This window comes from Mesoplodon mirus (genome assembly GCF_964341445.2).
Source record: "Mesoplodon mirus genome assembly, chromosome: 6".
NCBI lineage: Eukaryota > Metazoa > Chordata > Mammalia > Artiodactyla > Ziphiidae > Mesoplodon > Mesoplodon mirus.
This window is the reverse complement of record NC_138982.1, coordinates 134,986,675-135,004,964: the sequence shown is the minus strand read 5'-3', so window position 1 is coordinate 135,004,964 and position 18,290 is coordinate 134,986,675. Positions and strand designations below refer to the sequence as shown.

The 18,290-nt window shown below is 39.0% G+C and overlaps 1 protein-coding gene across 1 annotated transcript in view; it reads left to right on the top strand.

Moving 5' to 3' along the window:
• Positions 1 to 17,998, top strand: part of PAXBP1 (PAX3 and PAX7 binding protein 1) — a 33,722-nt gene extending 15,724 nt beyond the window's left edge. Inside the window, exons 9-18 of the mRNA XM_082624949.1 lie at positions 3,260 to 3,359; positions 3,447 to 3,562; positions 5,420 to 5,619; positions 7,091 to 7,235; positions 7,879 to 8,000; positions 8,831 to 8,907; positions 9,508 to 9,574; positions 13,056 to 13,202; positions 15,110 to 15,264; positions 17,755 to 17,998. Coding sequence (XP_082481075.1) covers positions 3,260 to 3,359; positions 3,447 to 3,562; positions 5,420 to 5,619; positions 7,091 to 7,235; positions 7,879 to 8,000; positions 8,831 to 8,907; positions 9,508 to 9,574; positions 13,056 to 13,202; positions 15,110 to 15,264; positions 17,755 to 17,872 — 1,247 coding nt within the window. The 3' untranslated portion in view covers positions 17,873 to 17,998. The remainder of the gene's footprint in view (positions 1 to 3,259; positions 3,360 to 3,446; positions 3,563 to 5,419; positions 5,620 to 7,090; positions 7,236 to 7,878; positions 8,001 to 8,830; positions 8,908 to 9,507; positions 9,575 to 13,055; positions 13,203 to 15,109; positions 15,265 to 17,754) is intronic.
• Positions 17,999 to 18,290: the final 292 nt, after the last annotated feature.

Here is an 18,290-nt window from a genome sequence, read left to right as displayed (position 1 = left end):
CATGTGCTTGGATTGTGTTTAAGAAAGTATAGCTTTGCAAAGGAACTCAAATCATGTACTAATATTCTATTGATCTTATTCTTCTTCGGGCATTCTTTCATTCTTTGTAGTAAAGACATCATCAGTGTTTTATCTTAAAACCAGTACCTATTTGGCCCTAATTGATTTTCCCCCCATTTTAACACCAATACAAATGCTGTTGTTGAGCACAACAAAGGTTTTGAGTTAGGGGCTGGGAAATTTTGTATGGGAGAGGGGGCTTTATTACATAACAAATGATACAACTCCAAGATTAGGGGAGTTTTGAGCTTCACCCCTTAGATAAAGCAAAATTTTTTGTATTTTTTTGTATTTTCTAGTTTGCCTCACGTAGTGGGTTTTTTTTTAGTAAGTCAGTTGGTGCCTACACTTCTTGACATTTTAGTGTAAAAATTTGGAAATTGAATTTATATTCCTTTCATTATGATGTGTGTTATGGCAAACCAAAATTAATTGGAAACCTTTTATTAAATAGTTGAGCTGAAATTCTTTAACCAGATCTTTTAAACATTTTAATTCTGCTTTTTCATTGCCCTCTATATTCTTGGGTGCTGTAATAGGAATTTTCCTACGTTGGATTTCTCATGGCTTCTTTTGTCATCTCTTCGGTCCCTATGTCAGCAGTTCTTAAATGGAAGTGTACATCAGAATTACCCATGATACTAATTTAAAATGCGGATTTCTTGGTCCTGTCCCCAGAGATTCTTGCCAGGTCTTGGATGGTGTCCAGTAATCTGCATATTAAACAACCACCCAGGTGTTCCAAGTGCAAAGGGCCCTGTTATTCTTTCTGAAAACAATGCTGTGTCATATAGTGTGTCCTCTAAATTAGAGAGACATTGAATGCCTGAGAAAGCATTCTCCTGTGTGCTGGATGGGTTTTGGAGCATCGTAAAGAGGTGGTAACATGGCCGTCAGATGAGTCAGACACAGATGTAAGCCACATGAATGGCTTTGACCTTCTGTTTTTGCCGTACACGTTTAAATTGGATTAGTGCCATTTGGGGCACCTAAATAACTAAGGCATCCCGCCCAAATCACTTTTGATCCAGACAGAACCAGATTTCTGGGGCACATTACAGGTAATCATTGTACCTATGACGGGAAGTAATTTCCTTTTAAGTTAAATGGTTGGGTGAGCCATGCATTTCATCAAATACTTTTTCCTGCCTATAATCTGTTCTTTATAATTTGGAGGTATTTACTTATATGGAATTTGAAGTAAGGGTTGAATGCTGGATGTTAATTAGATTGATAGCTGGAAAGAAGTGAAAGGTAGTGAGAAAGTGAAAAGTATTGTCCTAGAGGGAGTATTCATTCATTGCCAAACATTTGAGAAAAATTGCATGGGGTACTGACGTATCCATTCTTTTTCTGATCTTTTTTTAAGGAAACAAAAATAGAGCCAGAAATTCATTTGTTTAGATTTGTACACACTTATCACAGTTACTGCATGTAATTCTTACCGAAATGAAGGAGGCTATCTCTTGGGCCATCTTACTCTCTTATATCTCCCTCAATATGTATTTTATACCATCTGTAAATATAATAACGTTTTAAGTATTTATTATAGTAGAGGATGTTCTTTGAGATATTTCTTTCATGAAGGGTAGCTCTTAAAGAGGCAGGAATCCTTTCTGTAGTTTGGGACTTCATAGCCAGTTCATCTGTGGTGTGTCGTGGAGTTCCAGTTGAGGTAGAGCTGAGGCATCTTGTTGATGATACTGATCTTGTTTTGTAATTTGAACTCCGGAACATACTTCCTAATATCCAAGCTATTTTGGAAGATGAATGAAACATTCAGTTAAAAGAGTCAACTTTTAAACGTAGTCGGATCTAGGATAGGTAGGATACACTGAAGTGGATACCAGCTCATTTTTGGTTTTATTTTTCCTGTTGTTGCTATCAGTGACACATCTTTGATAGCAGGGAAAAAACTATGGAAAGGCCTTAAATTGATGTCTTTCATTTTGCACGTGACCTCCCCCTCCCCCGCCACCCCCCTTTGGGTTTTGTGCTTCTCGTTACTATCCCATGTAATACAGAATATCTCCATAGCGTAGAACTTCAATGTAGACATGAAGAAGCATCACAGACAGATGTTTCCCCCACTCTTCCTTCTACCCTAGGCAAGAGATTCGAAGATTCTTCTCTGGAGAAAGAGAGTGGGTCCAGAGAAAAGACCATGAGACACTGTAACGTCTGGGGGCCCCAACAGAAAGTTGACTTGTACCCAGGGATCTGATGGAGGTGCCTCTGTTAGACAGCTCCCACCTACATCCACGAAATTTCCAATCTCATTCTTACGTAGGAGGTAGTTAATGATCATGGGGAGCAACACAAGCAGTAGAACCAAAGGGACTGAGGAAACAAAGACAATGCAGGTGACAGGAGAAAACTTAAAACATAATTGCTGTCCTCAGGGAGACGTTGGAAGGGATCCTACGCATAGCACAAGTAGAGGATGCTATAGAAAAGGAATGTTCTAAGAAGAAGAGCCGTATCTCAGAAACTAAAAATGTGGTAACAAATATAAATTTAAATAGGAAGGTTGAAAGCTAAAGCTAGAAAATTGCCCTAGAAATTAAAAAAAGAGAGATGGAAAATAGGGGAAAAAGAAGTAAGGGAATTGTGCTTTGAAAGTAGGGTTTGAGAAAGCACAACTTGGTCCTATCAGATATGATTTTCAGTCTATATGTTGATTCTGCCCTTGTTCTTAAAATAGTAATAGAGAATAAATTTCTACAAATAAAAATTAGAATGAAATAGAATAAATGATTAAACTGCAACAAAGCTGTTTTTTCATCCTTCCTACTTGTGTCTCTGCTGTCATATCATTCAACATGTGATGCCTAAGTTCGTCCTTAAAAAAGTAATGTATTATTTTTCCCTTTACACAAGTAATTTAGATTTTTAATTTATTTGGTCATCATGATAGCATAAACTAGTTCTGTTACTTAGACATAAGAACAGGGATTAAGCGCATTTGCATTTGTGTAGTGTTGTTGAACTCTCCATTTATTTTTCTCTTCCTTTTTGTGGGAACACAGATTAATATTGAGATTTGCTCTAAACTAGAAAACTATCCGGTTTATCGGTTACTGCAGAATCCTGCTGTTGAGATTAGAAAGCAGTCTATCATTATGGCTTATTCTGTGCAAACTCTTTCCTCAAGATTGTTGAAGGAAGGCTTTTAACTTTAACCATTGTTGTTTTACAGATAAAGCTCTGATGGCACCAAATCTTGATTCCTTTGGACGAGATCGGGCACTGTATCAAGAGCATGCAAAACGTCGGATTGCAGAACGGGAGGCGAGAAGGTAATTCTACAGATGCTTGCTGTTGGTTTGCTTGTGAAGGGAGGAGTCTCTTTTATCTGGTTTGGGAACTTGATATTTGTTATTTAGGACTCGTCGTAGACAAGCCAGAGAGCAAACCGGTAAGATGGCAGATCACCTTGAAGGCCTTTCCAGTGATGATGAAGAAACGTCTACAGATATTACAAATTTCAATCTGGAAAAAGGTTAGACATTTATTTGGAAATGAGATTCATTGTCAGTGTGCTTTCTCCTTGGCTGTGGTTTCTACCGTGAAATAATTTGAAGTTTTGTGGCCTCTGCTTTAGAACTAGGCACTTTGGTTTAATTATAAAAACGTGCACCCATTTTTATTGATGAGTTCTCAAAATTAGTGGTAACACTTTGTTGTGGGATTCATCTAGTACTTGCATTATAAATGATATTGCTCTTCGAATCACAGACTTTTAAAAGTGACAAGAAGATGTTTCAGATCCCAGGGGCAGCCCTAATGCAGCCTGTCTGGTCTAGAAAGGTGAAGGTTGGCAGAGCCCTAAAGGGAATTCCTGATTTGGGGAGCCCCAAATAATTCAATCAAGAGGAATAGTTAGTTCTGTTACATGAAGACATTTCCAGAAGGATCCCCAAGTACAAGTCTTTACTTCCCACCACTGGCTGTGATTATTTGGAATTATATTGACTGCGAACCCTTTGGAACTTAGTGGGATAAGCTTATTTCTTTCTCCCACTCTTTCTACGGTGAACATTTCCAAACATACGGAAAATTGGAAAGAATAGCACAGTGATCACCCGTATACACCTGTCACCCAAATTCAGCAATTCTTACCATCATTTAGCCAAGTTTGCTTTGCACATGTGTGTGTGTTGCTGAAACATTTGAAATTAACTTACGGACCTCATGGCGCTTCCCTCTAAAAACTTTAACATCTTTAATGTCTTCTTTAAAAAAAAAAAAAAAAAAAAAAAGATGCTTTTCTACCTAACTACCACACGATTGTCACACCTGTGAAAATTACCTAGAAGTTTTAGTATCATGTCTGCATTCAGTTCTCCTCCGTAACAGCCCCCCGCCACCCCGCCCAGATGTCTGTTACTCTGTATTTTCTAAACCTGGATCCACACAAGGTTCCTGCATCGCACTTGGTTGTTACATCTTTTTATGTAGAATTAGTGAATATCATGGTTCCTTATACACATACACACACCCCTATTCTTTATTTGTTTAAGGCGTTAACTTTCTGAAGAGACCAGGCCACTTATCTTGTAAAACATCCTACATTCTAAATTTGTCTGTTTCCTCATGGTTTTAACTTGTTCTTCCAGTCACTATATTTCTTGTAAACTGGAAGTTAAGTCTTGGTTAGATTCAGGTGAAAGCTTTTCTGGCAAGAATACTTCACACAAGATGCTGGTACCAGCACGATACCAGATGGCAAATGTTAGGCTGCCCACTATTCGTGGTGTTAAGATGGATCTTGAGAAGTAGGTTGTCATGACTTGGTCTCTTCATTATAAAGAGTCTGCTGTTCCAAGTCGTGTGGAGCATTAAGTAACCTTTTACTTAAAGATCCTAGCATCCGTTGCTGATTCTTGTCTATGTCCGTTATTGCAATCACCAACAGACTTTGAAAGAAGAGATATGATTGGTCACTGATAATGATACTACACATCTGTCATTTACGTGGTGATTTGTGGGCTGAAGAGCTAGATAACAGAGTTTGTACTTTATGCAATTACTCACAGATACTATTCCGTGGTGCTTGAAATTTGAACTGAGTTTTTGGGGACAGGTGTTATTTAGACTGTGGTGACAGATAATAGTACATATCGGAACTATGCAAAACGGAGACTACCTGCACTGTGGTTTGCATGATAGACGTTTGGAACCTAAACTTATCTCTGGTTCTTTTCTTTTAAGTTGCAGTTAACAATTATTCCTTTGCTAATGAGCCTATCTTATTGATACTCAAGCTACAAAGAAAACACTGAAAATATTTGAACTGTGTTTTTTCTACTGCATACTAAGTTTTGATTCTCTGGGGGTTTTTTGTTGTTGTTTTTAGATCGCATTTCAAAAGAGTCCAGCAAGGTTTTTGAAGATGTCCTTGAAAGTTTCTGTTCAATCGATTGTATTAAATCCCAGTTTGAAGCATGGCGTTCAAAATACTACACATCCTACAAGGATGCTTACATCGGCCTTTGCTTGCCAAAGTTGTTCAATCCCCTCATAAGGCTGCAGCTTCTCACTTGGACTCCTCTTGAGGTGAGTGGCTTCTGTCACTGTTGAAAAGCAATATACTGGACTTCCCTGGTGGCGCAGTGGTTAAGAATCCACCTGCCAATGCGGGGGACATGGGTTCAAGCCCTGGTCCGGGAAGATCCCCCATGCCTCGGAGCTACTAAACCCATGCGCCACAACTGCTGAGCCTGAGCTCTAGAGCCCGCAAGCCACAACTACTGAAGCCCGCGCACCTAGAGCCCATGCTTCGCTACAAGAGAAGCCACCACAATGAGAAACCCACGCACCACAATGAAGAGTAGCCCGCACTTGCTGCAACTAGAGAAAGCCTGCGCACAGCAAGACCCAGTGCAGCCATAAATTTAATTAATTAATTAAAAAAAAACAAAAACAAAAAACACTTTCTTCTAAAAGAAAAAAAAAAGCAATATACCATGATGCCTTGGGTAATTTTAATCTCAAAGCTAGAGATGTAAGCTTCAGCAAAGTGTTTTTCAGGGGAGATAGGTCACCCACAGGGCTATAATTGACACATTATCACTGGGTATAATCTTACCATCTTTCCTTTTATGTTCTGTTCCTCCTCAAGAGAACTGTCTCTTGCTTTTCGATTTTTATACAGTGTCTTTCTCAGTCAACTAAAATTACATGTAGTGACGCTGAGATATGAACATGAATGAATAAGAACTTGGTTCTTTGATTCCAGAAAAACAGAACATCATGGGAAAGCTCAATGAGGAAGCTGTGAAATGGGACCCTGAACTAAGTCAGTGGTGATGGAAATCAGGAGGATGAGATAAACTGATAGATTTAAGAGGTGGAATCAATAGGACCTCTTTGCCTGTTACATAAGAGAGGAAACTCAAATTGTCTGTATACATGTAGTGGTCATGTTTAAGATACGGTTTTTTAAGTTACCAACCTATGGATGGAGCCGTGGGCATGAATGAGATGGGCTGGGTTGAATATGTGAACTATAACGAAAAGGAGGCTGAGATTGAAGCCCTGAAAACAAGAGGAAAAAAATCTAAGCCCTGGGAGCCATTCAGCTCCCAGCTCCTTATTGCTCTTTGCCAGACCTTGTGGGGTCCCACCCTGTGCATGTGTTTCTTAGTGTCCAGCAGAGGCTCGGAGACACTTGTGTGCATCTGGGAGCTCTCCTTCTGTGTAGCTCCTTCCTCTGCCCCACAGCTTCCAGCGTTCCAGCCTTCCTGAACTTAGGTTGTCTCCTAACTCAGCAGGACTGCTCTGCTTGCAGTTGCCTACCCTGATCTCCTCTTCCGACCAGGAGCTCACCTCACTTGATTCCGTTCTTTCAGGGGTCATAGTCCTATACTGCCTGTGGTCCATTGTCTGAAAATAGATGTTTCATATATTTGTCCAGTTTGCAGTTGACGACTGAAGGCTAAATCCAGTTCCTGTTACTCTTTTCATGGCTAGAAGCAGAAACAACCACTATTTTCAGTGTTTGGGTAACCTTTTAAATATTTTCTAGGCAAAATGTCGTGACTTTGAGAATATGCTGTGGTTTGAATCTTTGCTGTTTTACGGTTGTGAAGAGCGAGAGCAAGAAAAAGACGATGTAGATGTTGCACTGTTACCTACCATTGTGGAAAAGGTGATTCTCCCTAAACTAACAGGTAGAGATTACTGAATTGAACATTCAAACACATTGGGTTTTTCAAATCTATTTTCAGGAGTTTTTAATCAGAGCCTATTTTCTCATAGAAAGTACATTATTAATAATAAAGTTACCACCAGACCCAGAGATGGCTAAAGGGTACTTGTCTTTTAACTTGGGACTTAAAGACCACCTTGGGGAGGGCCTGGAGTTGGGGGCAGTAATTGATCCACAGGTAAATTTCAGGCTCTTAAGGACTGCCTGAAGCAAAACTGAATACATAGTTTCAGGGGGGATATGCATTTTTCTGGGGGGCAGTTTCATTACTTTCATCAATTTCTCACAAAAAAATTAGGAATCATTGACATAGGGACCTATTTAAAATATTGATATTAAAAATATAGCTCAAGTTCAGTTAGAAATTCTTGATGCTGGCACAACATCTCCTAGGATATAGAAATCCTGCTTCCCCTCGCCACATGTGCCTAATCTTCAACATTCCCACGGTTAAGAGGACAAAGGAGACTGAAGCTTACACCCTAGAGGAAGAAAAAAATCATGATTGGCATTGCTAAGTTGGGGACTGCTTGACATCAGATTTAAGTCAGCAGCAATTTATTTCTGTATCTCAGTACATTCTGCTTTTTTTTTTTTCTTAATAGTGATAGCTGAAAATATGTGGGACCCCTTTTCTACAACACAGACTTCAAGAATGGTTGGAATTACTCTAAAATTAGTAAATGGATATCCTTCAGTAGTGAATGCAGAAAACAAAAATACACAGGTAATTTAATTATTATCCATGAAAGGTTTTAAAAATTTTTTTTAATTTATTATTTTATCTTCTCTTTCCCTTTGAAAATGAGCAAGAGTTGAGAGAATGAGTGGTTATATTCTGAGCCAACGAGAAAATCTGATTCTCCCACTTGAGGCGTCTGTCCTTTATAGCCTGAAATATACAAAATTCGAGATAGTAGTTTTTAGTTTCAAAATATCGATTGGGAAGGATGATGAAATTAGTCTAGATAGCTTCGCATTTGTATTGTTCTCACGCTCCTCACCACCCCACCCCCATTCGCAATCGGACTAACCAGACATCCCTTGAAGACCTGTATTTTTGGAGGGAAAAGAAAACCTACTGGAATGGGTAACAATTGATCATTTAAATGCTGAAACATTTAAACAGCATGTAAAATAACTAGGTATTGTTTTACAAAGTTTCAAAACTTCAGATTGCCGCTGCCCGCACTGAACATTCTTAGGAGCTATTTAGATATGAGGAAGTACTCCTTATCATTGTTTTATTTTCACTGACCTCATTTTGAGAGGAACCAGATTATAGGTCTGATCTTTAATCTTTATGTAGTAGGTTAAGAGGTTGGAAGATTTCTAAGTGGCTTTATTGCTTGGTAATTGATGAGGGCTGAACGAAGAGTAAGTAGTAAATATTAAAGACCTTAGGACCTTCAGGGGGGAAAGTTAAAAAACTTGAGATGCTGTTCACTCAAAATTGAATACTCTATATGATTTGGAATATTGCTTATTTTTATTTACTAAAATTTAACTTTTATCATAACCCTTATTAAAATGCATGATCTATTTTTAACTCTTTAGATGTACCTAAAAGCGCTTCTCTTGAGAATGAGGAGAACTTTAGATGATGATGTATTCATGCCCTTGTATCCCAAAAAGTAAGTAACTCCTAAGAACATTAAAGATGGTAATATTCTCCATTATTTTTCAGAGAAGACTTCTTAAACTCCGGAACACTAAGCATAGTTTGAAATACAAGCTTTACCTACATAGTGTAAACCTGTAGCCCAAAGAGAGTGGCTCAGTGGGGAAGTTGCTCCCTTAAGCAGCATAACGCAAATAGTCCTCCCTTAGCATCTCACAATAAATTGCCATGACCTTTTTTTTTTTTTTTTTTTTTTTTTGTGGTACGCGGGCCTCTCACTGCTGTGGCCTCTCCCGTTGCGGAGCACAGGCTCCGGACGCGCAGGCCCAGCGGCCATGGCTCACGGGCCCAGCCACTCTACGGCATGTGGGATCTTCCCGGACCGGGGCACGAACCCGCGTCCCCTGCATCTGCAGGCGGACTCTCAACCACTGCGCCACCAGGGAAGCCCGCCATTACCTTTTAAAATTATCTTCTGGAGTACAGTTGTTTGAAATTTTGAAAAATTAGTTAACTTCTTATGTTCACCTCTTTTACTTACAGAAAACTTCTAGGAATCAGGTGGCATTTAACACAAAACTTTGATCATGATGTGCTTCTCTTTTTTTCTTAGTGTCTTGGAAAATAAAAATTCTGGGCCTTACTTGTTTTTTCAACGACAGTTTTGGTCTTCAGTTAAGGTACGTGTCTGTAGGCTATCTAAAAGACTTCAGATTTTGTTTGACTTCATACAAACTGATTTTATTCCAAAATAAATTTTATTCAGGTTTGATGTTTGCAGAGGTGAAAATGTATTCTGAGTTCCAGTAAGGTCCAAACTAGCCAACAAAATGCCTTACTAAACCACAGCAAATAGAGTACCAGATACTCTTCTAAGTTGCGGAAATATAGCACTGAATTAAGATAGAAGTAGAGCCTTCATGGCGTTTATAACCAAGCTCAATTGACAGTAGCAAATAAGTAATCTCAGGTGTGATAAATTCTGAAAAAAAATCAAAGTTGTATGGGGGCATATGACAAGGGGCACAGATACCTGATGGATGCGTCACAGAAGATTCCCCTCCACCCTGAGGAAGTGATATTTAGGTTATTAGTTGGCCCTGAGGTAAGGGAGAGCAAGGTATACTAGAACTGAGAAAAGGCCAGGATGGCTAGAGTTAGGGAAGAGATGAGCAGTTCGGATGATATGGGAGCTCTAATTTACACGTAGACATGTACTCACTCCCTAAATCAAGATGTATAATGCTTCCATCATCTCCCCCAAATTCCCCATGCCCCTTTGTAGTCAAGCCCATCCCTACAGCCTGGCCACCCCTTTTTATTGTCCTGTAGTTTTCTTTGTAAGAACGTCTTAGGAATGGAATTATATACTAACTAGCCTTTTGAGTCTGGCTTCATTCACTTAACAGAATGCACTCGTGATTTATCAGTGTTATCTTGTGTTCACTCCTTTTTATTGCCAAGTAGTCTTCCATCGTATGGTGGATATACCACAGGTTTTTTTGTTTTGATTTTTATCCATTCCCCAATTGAGGGACACTGGATTGTTTCCAGTTTGGAGTAATTATGAATAAACCTGTTTGCACACAGGTTTTTCTGGGTATATACGTTTTCATCACTTGGGAAAATACCTAGGCAAAGCTGTTTTCTAAACCAACAATATATTCGCGTTCTAGTTATTCTTTCTCACCACTCACCGCACTTGGTATCTTCAGGGTTTTTTTTTTTTTTTTTAAGTCATTCTCCTAGGTGTATAGTTGTGTCTTGTTATTGTTTTAATTTGCACTTTCCTAACAACTGATGATGTTGAGCATGTTTCCTTTTTCTTCCTCTTTTTTTTAATAAATTTATTTATTTTATTTATTTATTTTTGGCTGCGTTAGGTCTTTGCTGCTGCTTGTAGCTAGCGGGGGCTACTCTTCGTTGCAGCGCGCGGGCTTCTCATTGCAGTGGCTTCTCTCGTTGCAGAGCATGGGCTCTAGGCACGCGAGCTTCAGTAGTTGTGGCGCACGGGCTTAGTTGCTCCGCAGCATGTGGGATCTTCCCGGACCAGGGCTTGAACCTGTGTCCCCTGCATTGACAGGCAGATTCTTAACAACTGCACCACCAGGGAAGCCCAAGCATGTTTTCATGTGCTTACTTGCCATTTGTATATGTTCTTCGATGAAGTATCTGTTCAAATGTGTTGCCCATTTTTAAAAATTGGGTTTTCTTATTATTGAGCTTTGAGTTTTGTATTCTTGGTACATGTACATTATCAGATACGTGATCTGCAAAGAGTTCCCCCCGCAGTCTGTGTCTTAACAGTCTTTCAGAGTGCAGAAGTTCTTCATTTCGATGAAGGCCAACTTATTATTTTTTCCCGTTATGAGTTGTGCTTTAGGTGTCACATCTAAGAAATCTTTGCCTAATACAAGGCCACAGAGTTTTTTTCCTGTCCTTTCTCCTAGACATTTCATAGTTTTAGGTTTTACGTTTAAGTCTGTGATCCATTTTGAGTTAATTTTTATATAGGGCATGAGGCCTTGAAGTTCCTTTGTCCCAGCACAGTTTGTTGAAAAGACTATCCTTTTTAAAATTAAATTGCTTTTGTACCTTTGCTGAGAATCATTTGCTCTTATATGGGTTGTGGAGGGGTTTTTAGTAGGGAAGTGACATGAAAATATTGCCCTTTTTAACATATTCTGGCTTCTGTGTGGGGATAATGAAATGAAGTAGGTGAAGATAGTAATAATGAAATTGGAAATTAGTACTTAATACATATTTACTGTGTGCCAAGCACTGTAGCACACGTTATCTCATTGAATCCTCACATCAGCCCAATGAGCTTGGCTCTGCTGATGGGACCGTGAGGCACAGAATAACCTGCCCAGGCTCGTCCCTTTGTTAAGTGGTAGAGATGGGAGTCTAACTCAGGCCAGTCAAACTCTTGAGCAGCTCTTCTCAGCTGGGTTTCTGTGGAAGAATGAATACCTGATGCCCTAAGGCCTCCACTGCGTATGCAGCTAGAATGGTACTAGCTTGTACCATCCTTGGGGAAAATTATGTAAGGAGTCACTCAGATCATTTTCTGTAGGTTTTAGTTCTCTCACGGAGCCCTGCTGGAGAAGAACTAGACCAGCGCCGTTGCTTGTAGTCAGTTGAATAACTGCAGGGCCCACAAAGAGATGACGGCAGCTTCGATCAGGGGCGTGGCGGCAAGGCCTGAGAGGAAGGTCCAGGATGGGGAGAGGTGGGGTTCGACAGCTTGAGGGAGGGGTCGAGAATGATCCAGCTCACGTAGGCTCTGGCTTGATTGATTTGTTGGATAGTGTTGCCATTTCCTAAGATGAGAAATACTGGGAACTTAGACTTTGATGGTGGAATGGGCGGGGGCTTCCATTTTATATGTATTGAGCTTAAGTAGTTCCAATATCCAGGTTCATGAAGTCTGGTAAACATGCCATGTGGTAGTCAAAAAGAGAATTTCCATCTTTTTGCAGGGTGATAGGACTGGTTTAGGCATGATTTTCAAGGGAGGACATTTATCTAAACAACATCATTTGCCCACCCAGTACTTTCTGTTACGATGGAAAATGTTCTGTATCTGCATTGTCCACTATAGTAACCACTAGCTCCGTGTGACTATTTAAATTTTAGTTAACCTCAGTCATCATCAGAAATATTCAGACCCTTCCAAACTGCTTATTAGTGCTTTGGCAAGACATGGTCCAGGGTATTTCATAAGGTGTTTTATTGTGTAAGTAATTTACTTTGTACTTAATTTAATTGCTTTACATTGCCTCGCAATTTTTTTTCCTTCTCAGAAAACCAAACTTTTAGTAACAGAGATCAGATTTGTGGTTGCCACAGGTGGGGAGTTGTGGGGAGATTGGATAAAGGGGATCAAAAGGTACAAACTTCCAGTTGTAAGATGAGTTCTGGGGATGTAATGTACAACATGATGACTGTAATTAACAATAGTGTATTGTATATTTGAAAGTTGCTAAGAGAATAGAAAAAAGATGTGTAACTGTGTGAGGGGAAGGATGTTAACTTACGGTGATTATTTCACAATGTATATTTAAATCATCATGTTGTATGCCTTAAACTTACACAATGTTACATGTCAATTATATCTCAAGAAAACTGGGGAGAAAATAATTCTCTTCTTCTTTCTAGCTCTTAGGGAATTTTCTTCAATGGTATGGCATTTTCTCAAACAAAACTCTTCAGGAATTATCAATAGACGGTTTATTAAATAGATACATTCTCATGGCTTTTCAGAATTCAGAATATGGCGATGACAGCATCAGAAAAGCCCAAAATGTGAGTTAAATGACGCACATTGTAGTTGTTAAAGCACACGAGTTAAGACGGATTAAGTTTTCTTTGTTGGAAGAGATTTGAGAATTTCACGAACGCCGCTTTGATTATCGAAGTTGGTGTAACGTTGACAATCTCCCCTTAGCATTTTTTACATAAAAAGTTGTACTGTTATATCTGTGTATATTTGTCCTTCTATCCATCTATCTGTATCAATATTTTTATAGGTATTAATAAACGTTTTAATTTGGGGATAATTTTTTAACAGTTGAATGAATGCTATTTTAAGTGTTACTAAAGAAATGGTCTCATGGTCTCTTATCTCATTTAAGAAATAATTTCAGTTAATTTTTTTTGACTTCATATACGTGAGTGAATACAGTTTTGATAATTTTTTAAACTATTTTTTAAACAATCGTATGATTAAAGAAAATGTGCAAGTACAGTACGGCTTTTCGACCTAACCACATCAGACTAATTCTCTTGACATGATACTCCCTCACCCTCAAATCGTTTTGTGTCTGTTTCCTATAAACATGGATTTTCCTGTACATGATTACAATATGACCATCAACATCAGGAAATTAACATTTATATATTACTGTCACCTAATCCTTAGGCCCCTTTTCACGTTTTATCAGCTATCTCAATAATATCCAAAGGAACTGGCAAAAGAAATTCCCAGATCATCCTTTGCATTTAATTGTCATGTCTCTTTAGTCTCCTTTAATCTGGAAGAGTGCTTCATTCCTTGACCTTCATACCTTGACACTTCTGAAGATGATAAGCCAGTTATTTTGTAGAATGTCCCTCAATTTGGGTTTGTCTGTTATTCTCTCATGAATAGATTCAGATTTTGCATCTTTGTCAGGAATTGTCCTAGACTTCATTAGTGTGAGTCCCTTCAAGTTGACCTCTGTGACCTTGTGGCATGTCCTCTAATTTGGGGGGAGCACTTTCTTGCTTTCTGGCACACGATGTTCCAGGCTTACCTTGTACCTGCTTGGCCCAGCTCTGGAATCAGTTGTTTCTCTAAGCATCCCTGGGTTCTTTGGTGGGGAGCTATCTCTACCCACTGGCTGCTTTCTCCCGGGTGGGAAACAGCCTCCCCTTGCTCAGGTTTTGGTACCCCATGCCAGGTTGCCACCATGCCCTGTTCACGTCCTGCTTGGGCTCTTGCCCTAGGCTGCCCCTCCGGTGTGATGCTATCTTCACTCCATTCTGGGCCAGCACGGCTCCTGCTGCCAGCAAGGATGCCTACTTACTGAACTGTTCGGCACGGGGAGAGGCTGCAGTTTCGTACTTACGCTATACATGTTCTTACATCAAAAGCTGCTGATCAGGGCTTCCCTGGTGGCGCAGTGGTTGAGAGTCCGCCTGCCGATGCAGGGGACATGGGTTCGTGCCCCGGTCTGGGAAGATCCCACATGCCGCGGAGCGGCTGGGCCCGTGAGCCATGGCCGCTGAGCCTGCGTGTCCGGAGCCTGTGCTCCACAACAGGAGAGGCCACAACAGTGAGAGGCCCGTGTACCGGAAAAAATAAATAAATAAATAAATAAAAGCTGCTGATCAAAGGACAGTTCACTTCATTTAGGGCTTTCTGGAAGACTGGAAAATGAAGTAATTGGTTATCAATTTTATGTCCCTAATTTACTTAAATATTGGAGAAATTATTTATCTTTTGCTTTGAGTGTCTATATATTGAAGTTTAAAATTAGGGTATATCTAGGTGTATTTGTGTAGTTTAGGTAGAAAATCAGGTTTAAAAGAATATCCCTTCTAAGTAATTAGTTATATGTTGCTCAATAGCAAGTCTTCTAGTTAAAAACATTATATGCATTATCTAGACTCAGCTTTCAGATGCTTTAATTTATTTTTGTTTTAACTGTTTACATCTTTCTTCTTCACAGGTGATCAGTTGTTTCCCCAAGCAGTGGTTCATGAATCTGAAAGGAGAAAGGACTATTTCTCAGTTAGAAAACTTCTGTCGATACCTTGTACACTTAGCAGATACAATTTACAGAAACAGTATCGGGTGCTCTGATGTGGAAAAAAGAAATGCAAGGTAATTATTTGTAATTATTGAATGAAACAGTGATCTAGAGTCTTTAGTTGTTAGGTTTAGTATTATTAAAATGTTTTCAGTAGAGACATGTTTATATTTTACTTTAATTTTTATTTTATTTTGATTCTTTTCTTTCTTTTTTTAAAAATTAATTAATTTATTTATTTTTGGCTGCTCTTGAGTCTTTGCTGTTGCATGCGGCCTTTCTCTAGTTGCAGAGAGCGGCAGCTACTCTTCGTTGCGGCGCGCAGGGTTCTCATTGTGGTGGCTTCCCTTGTTGCAGAGCACAGGCTCGAGGCACATGGGCTTTGGTAGTTGTGGCTCGCAGGCTCTAGAGTGCAGGCTCAGTAGTTGCGGTGCACGCACAGGCTTAGTTGCTCCACGGCATGTGGGATCTTCCCGGACCAGGGCTTGAACCCATGTCCCCTGTGTTGGCAGGCAGACTCTTAATCACTGTGCCACCAGGGAAGCCCTATATTTTACTTTAAATTGTAAACATTGACTTAGTATTGATAAACCTACCAAAAATGCACATTATTTTTTCATTTTTGCAACTTTTACCTAATCTTTTTTCAATATGTTATTTATGAAGATATTAAGGGAAGGTTTCTGGTAAGTGAATCATTGCTTTTTCTGTCTCCTCCCTTGAATAATTGGGGAAATCTCAGGCTCTTAGAATGTCATGGATCTTGGTCTTTGGAGGTTCATTTTACAGATTATAAACCCTAGAAAAGATAGCCACTGAAACCCAAAGTATATTGAAGGTTATATCTCAATTTTGAGATGTTTGTACTCTGTGTTGAGTTTTTCTATATCCATATCATGGACTAAGTCATCACTCATGATTTATGGGGAGCAGCTTATACATATTTTTTATCAAGGTTTCAAGGAAGGAATGAACAAACCATTACCCCCTTTTCAGTACATTGTCTTGGGTGTTCATGGAATTTGGGGGTAGATCTCTAGCATAAAAAGTAAGTAATATTAATAATAACAACTAGTACCATTTGGAAGAATTTTTATTTTTGTTTTGTTTTTCGTTTTTTGTTTTTTTGGCCACGCTGCATGGCTTGTGGGATCTTAGTTCCCAGACCAGGGATTGAACCCAGGCCCACCGCAGTGAAAGTGCCGAGTCCTAACCACTGGACCACCAGGGAATTCCCAAAGACGAATTTTATGTTTTAAAGTTTCATATATTCTTCCTAATGTCAGAGTTTCATTTTCATTTTGATTACACCATTAGTCATACCGCCTAACAGAATCTTTTTCTCTTCCCCTGTTCCCCTTCCAGGAAAAAGAACCTTATTTTCTTGAGAGAAAATTTGCTATCTTTTATAATAAAATTAAAAGCAAAGTAGATAGTAATACTTCAGTGGTTAAAAAAATCTTTGCCAGGTGATTTGGGGGGTTTTTTTGGCCACACTGTGAGGCTTGTGGGGTTTTAGTTCCCTGCCCAGTGATCGAACCCAGGCCCTTGGCAGTGAGAGCTCGGAGTGCTAACCTCTGGACCACCAGGGAACTCCCTGGTTTATGTTTTTATTTCATCCTTAACGTGTCATTTTGCTGTTGGTTATTATTTATTAGCTCTAATATTTCTTCTCAATGTGTTGTTTTTTACTAGATAAATCCTATTCACTTCACTTTTTTTAAACTTTGATTTATATATGTAACTGTTTTTGTTTGGGAGTAAATATCAACAAACAGTATTTACTTTCCTATGGAAAGGAATTTCAGCAGCTGTTTAGGCACCTGCTGTGTGCAGTGCACATAAAGTAGGTTCCACTTTATGAGTGTGAGTCACAAAATCTTAAAAATTATAATCCTCCCCTAAAAGGTGCTTTACTACAATTTTGTAGAGAAGAGACAGCTAATAATGTCACATTGTGTGTTGTTTCTCACAAGTGGTTCAAACTATTGTAAATGTTAAAAGTAGTTTCTGGCAGCATCACCTGGGAGCTTTGTTAGAAATGCAAATTCTCAGGTCCCGCTCCAGACCTACTGAACAGAATTCTGAAGGTGGGGCCTGGTGATGTGTGTTTTAGCACTTTTCTAGGTAATCCTGATGTATGCTAAAATTTGAGGATTACTGAGAATGACTTCTAGCTGGGTGACAAAAGAAGCCAGGTTATACTTTATTAGTGAATTTTGGAGGAGTGGAACTTACTCTGGATCTTGATGGGTTGGTCATGAATACCCACGAATATAATTTGTGTTCCAGGTGTACTCTAGGAGAGCTAGGACTCTGGTTTGGGAAGGAATGGAAGGCAGGGCTCTGAGGTAGTTAAGTTAGACAATAGAGTGCTTTCTCTCCTTTCTCGGTATTAATGAAAATCATGGATCTGAATGAGATTTTGGGGTGTTTTTATTTTTGAAAATGGGTCCTCTGTTTCTGGGCATTTAAACATAGGCAGGTTTTTTTTTTAATATGGACAATTTTTTTTTTCCACATGCTGTAACCTGCTGATCTGTGTTTCCTTTTTTCTCCTTTAGGGAAAACATAAAACAGATAGTAAAACTCCTTGCAAGTGTTCGAGCTCTGGATCATGCTATGTCTGTTGCAAGTGACCACAACGTGAAAGAATTTAAGTCTTTGATCGAAGGAAAATAGATCTATGAGACTGAAAAGAAGCCTATTTGTTCTAATACCATTCCCAATGTAAAAAATGTGTATATATGTAAAGTTTCTTAAACTGTAAAATATTGACTCTTGTTTTAATACAAAGAACATTATTAATATTCAATACTGTGTCCTTAAATGCGATTTCTTCGGAATGAAAGGAATTCAGATTATTTCTAGGAGGTCTGTGAATGGTTTCCTTACTGCCTGTCATACTTTGTTTACAGAAGTATTTTATATGGTCATTTAAATTAACTCTCTCAGCTAATTGTCCTCTGTAAACAATGTGTGCAGTGTAAATTGTATAATTATGCATATATATATATATATATATTTATACCACCATGGAGTTACTTTCACACTGGAAATTTGTGGTGTTTTTCTACAGAGTAAGCCTTTTAACAGCAGA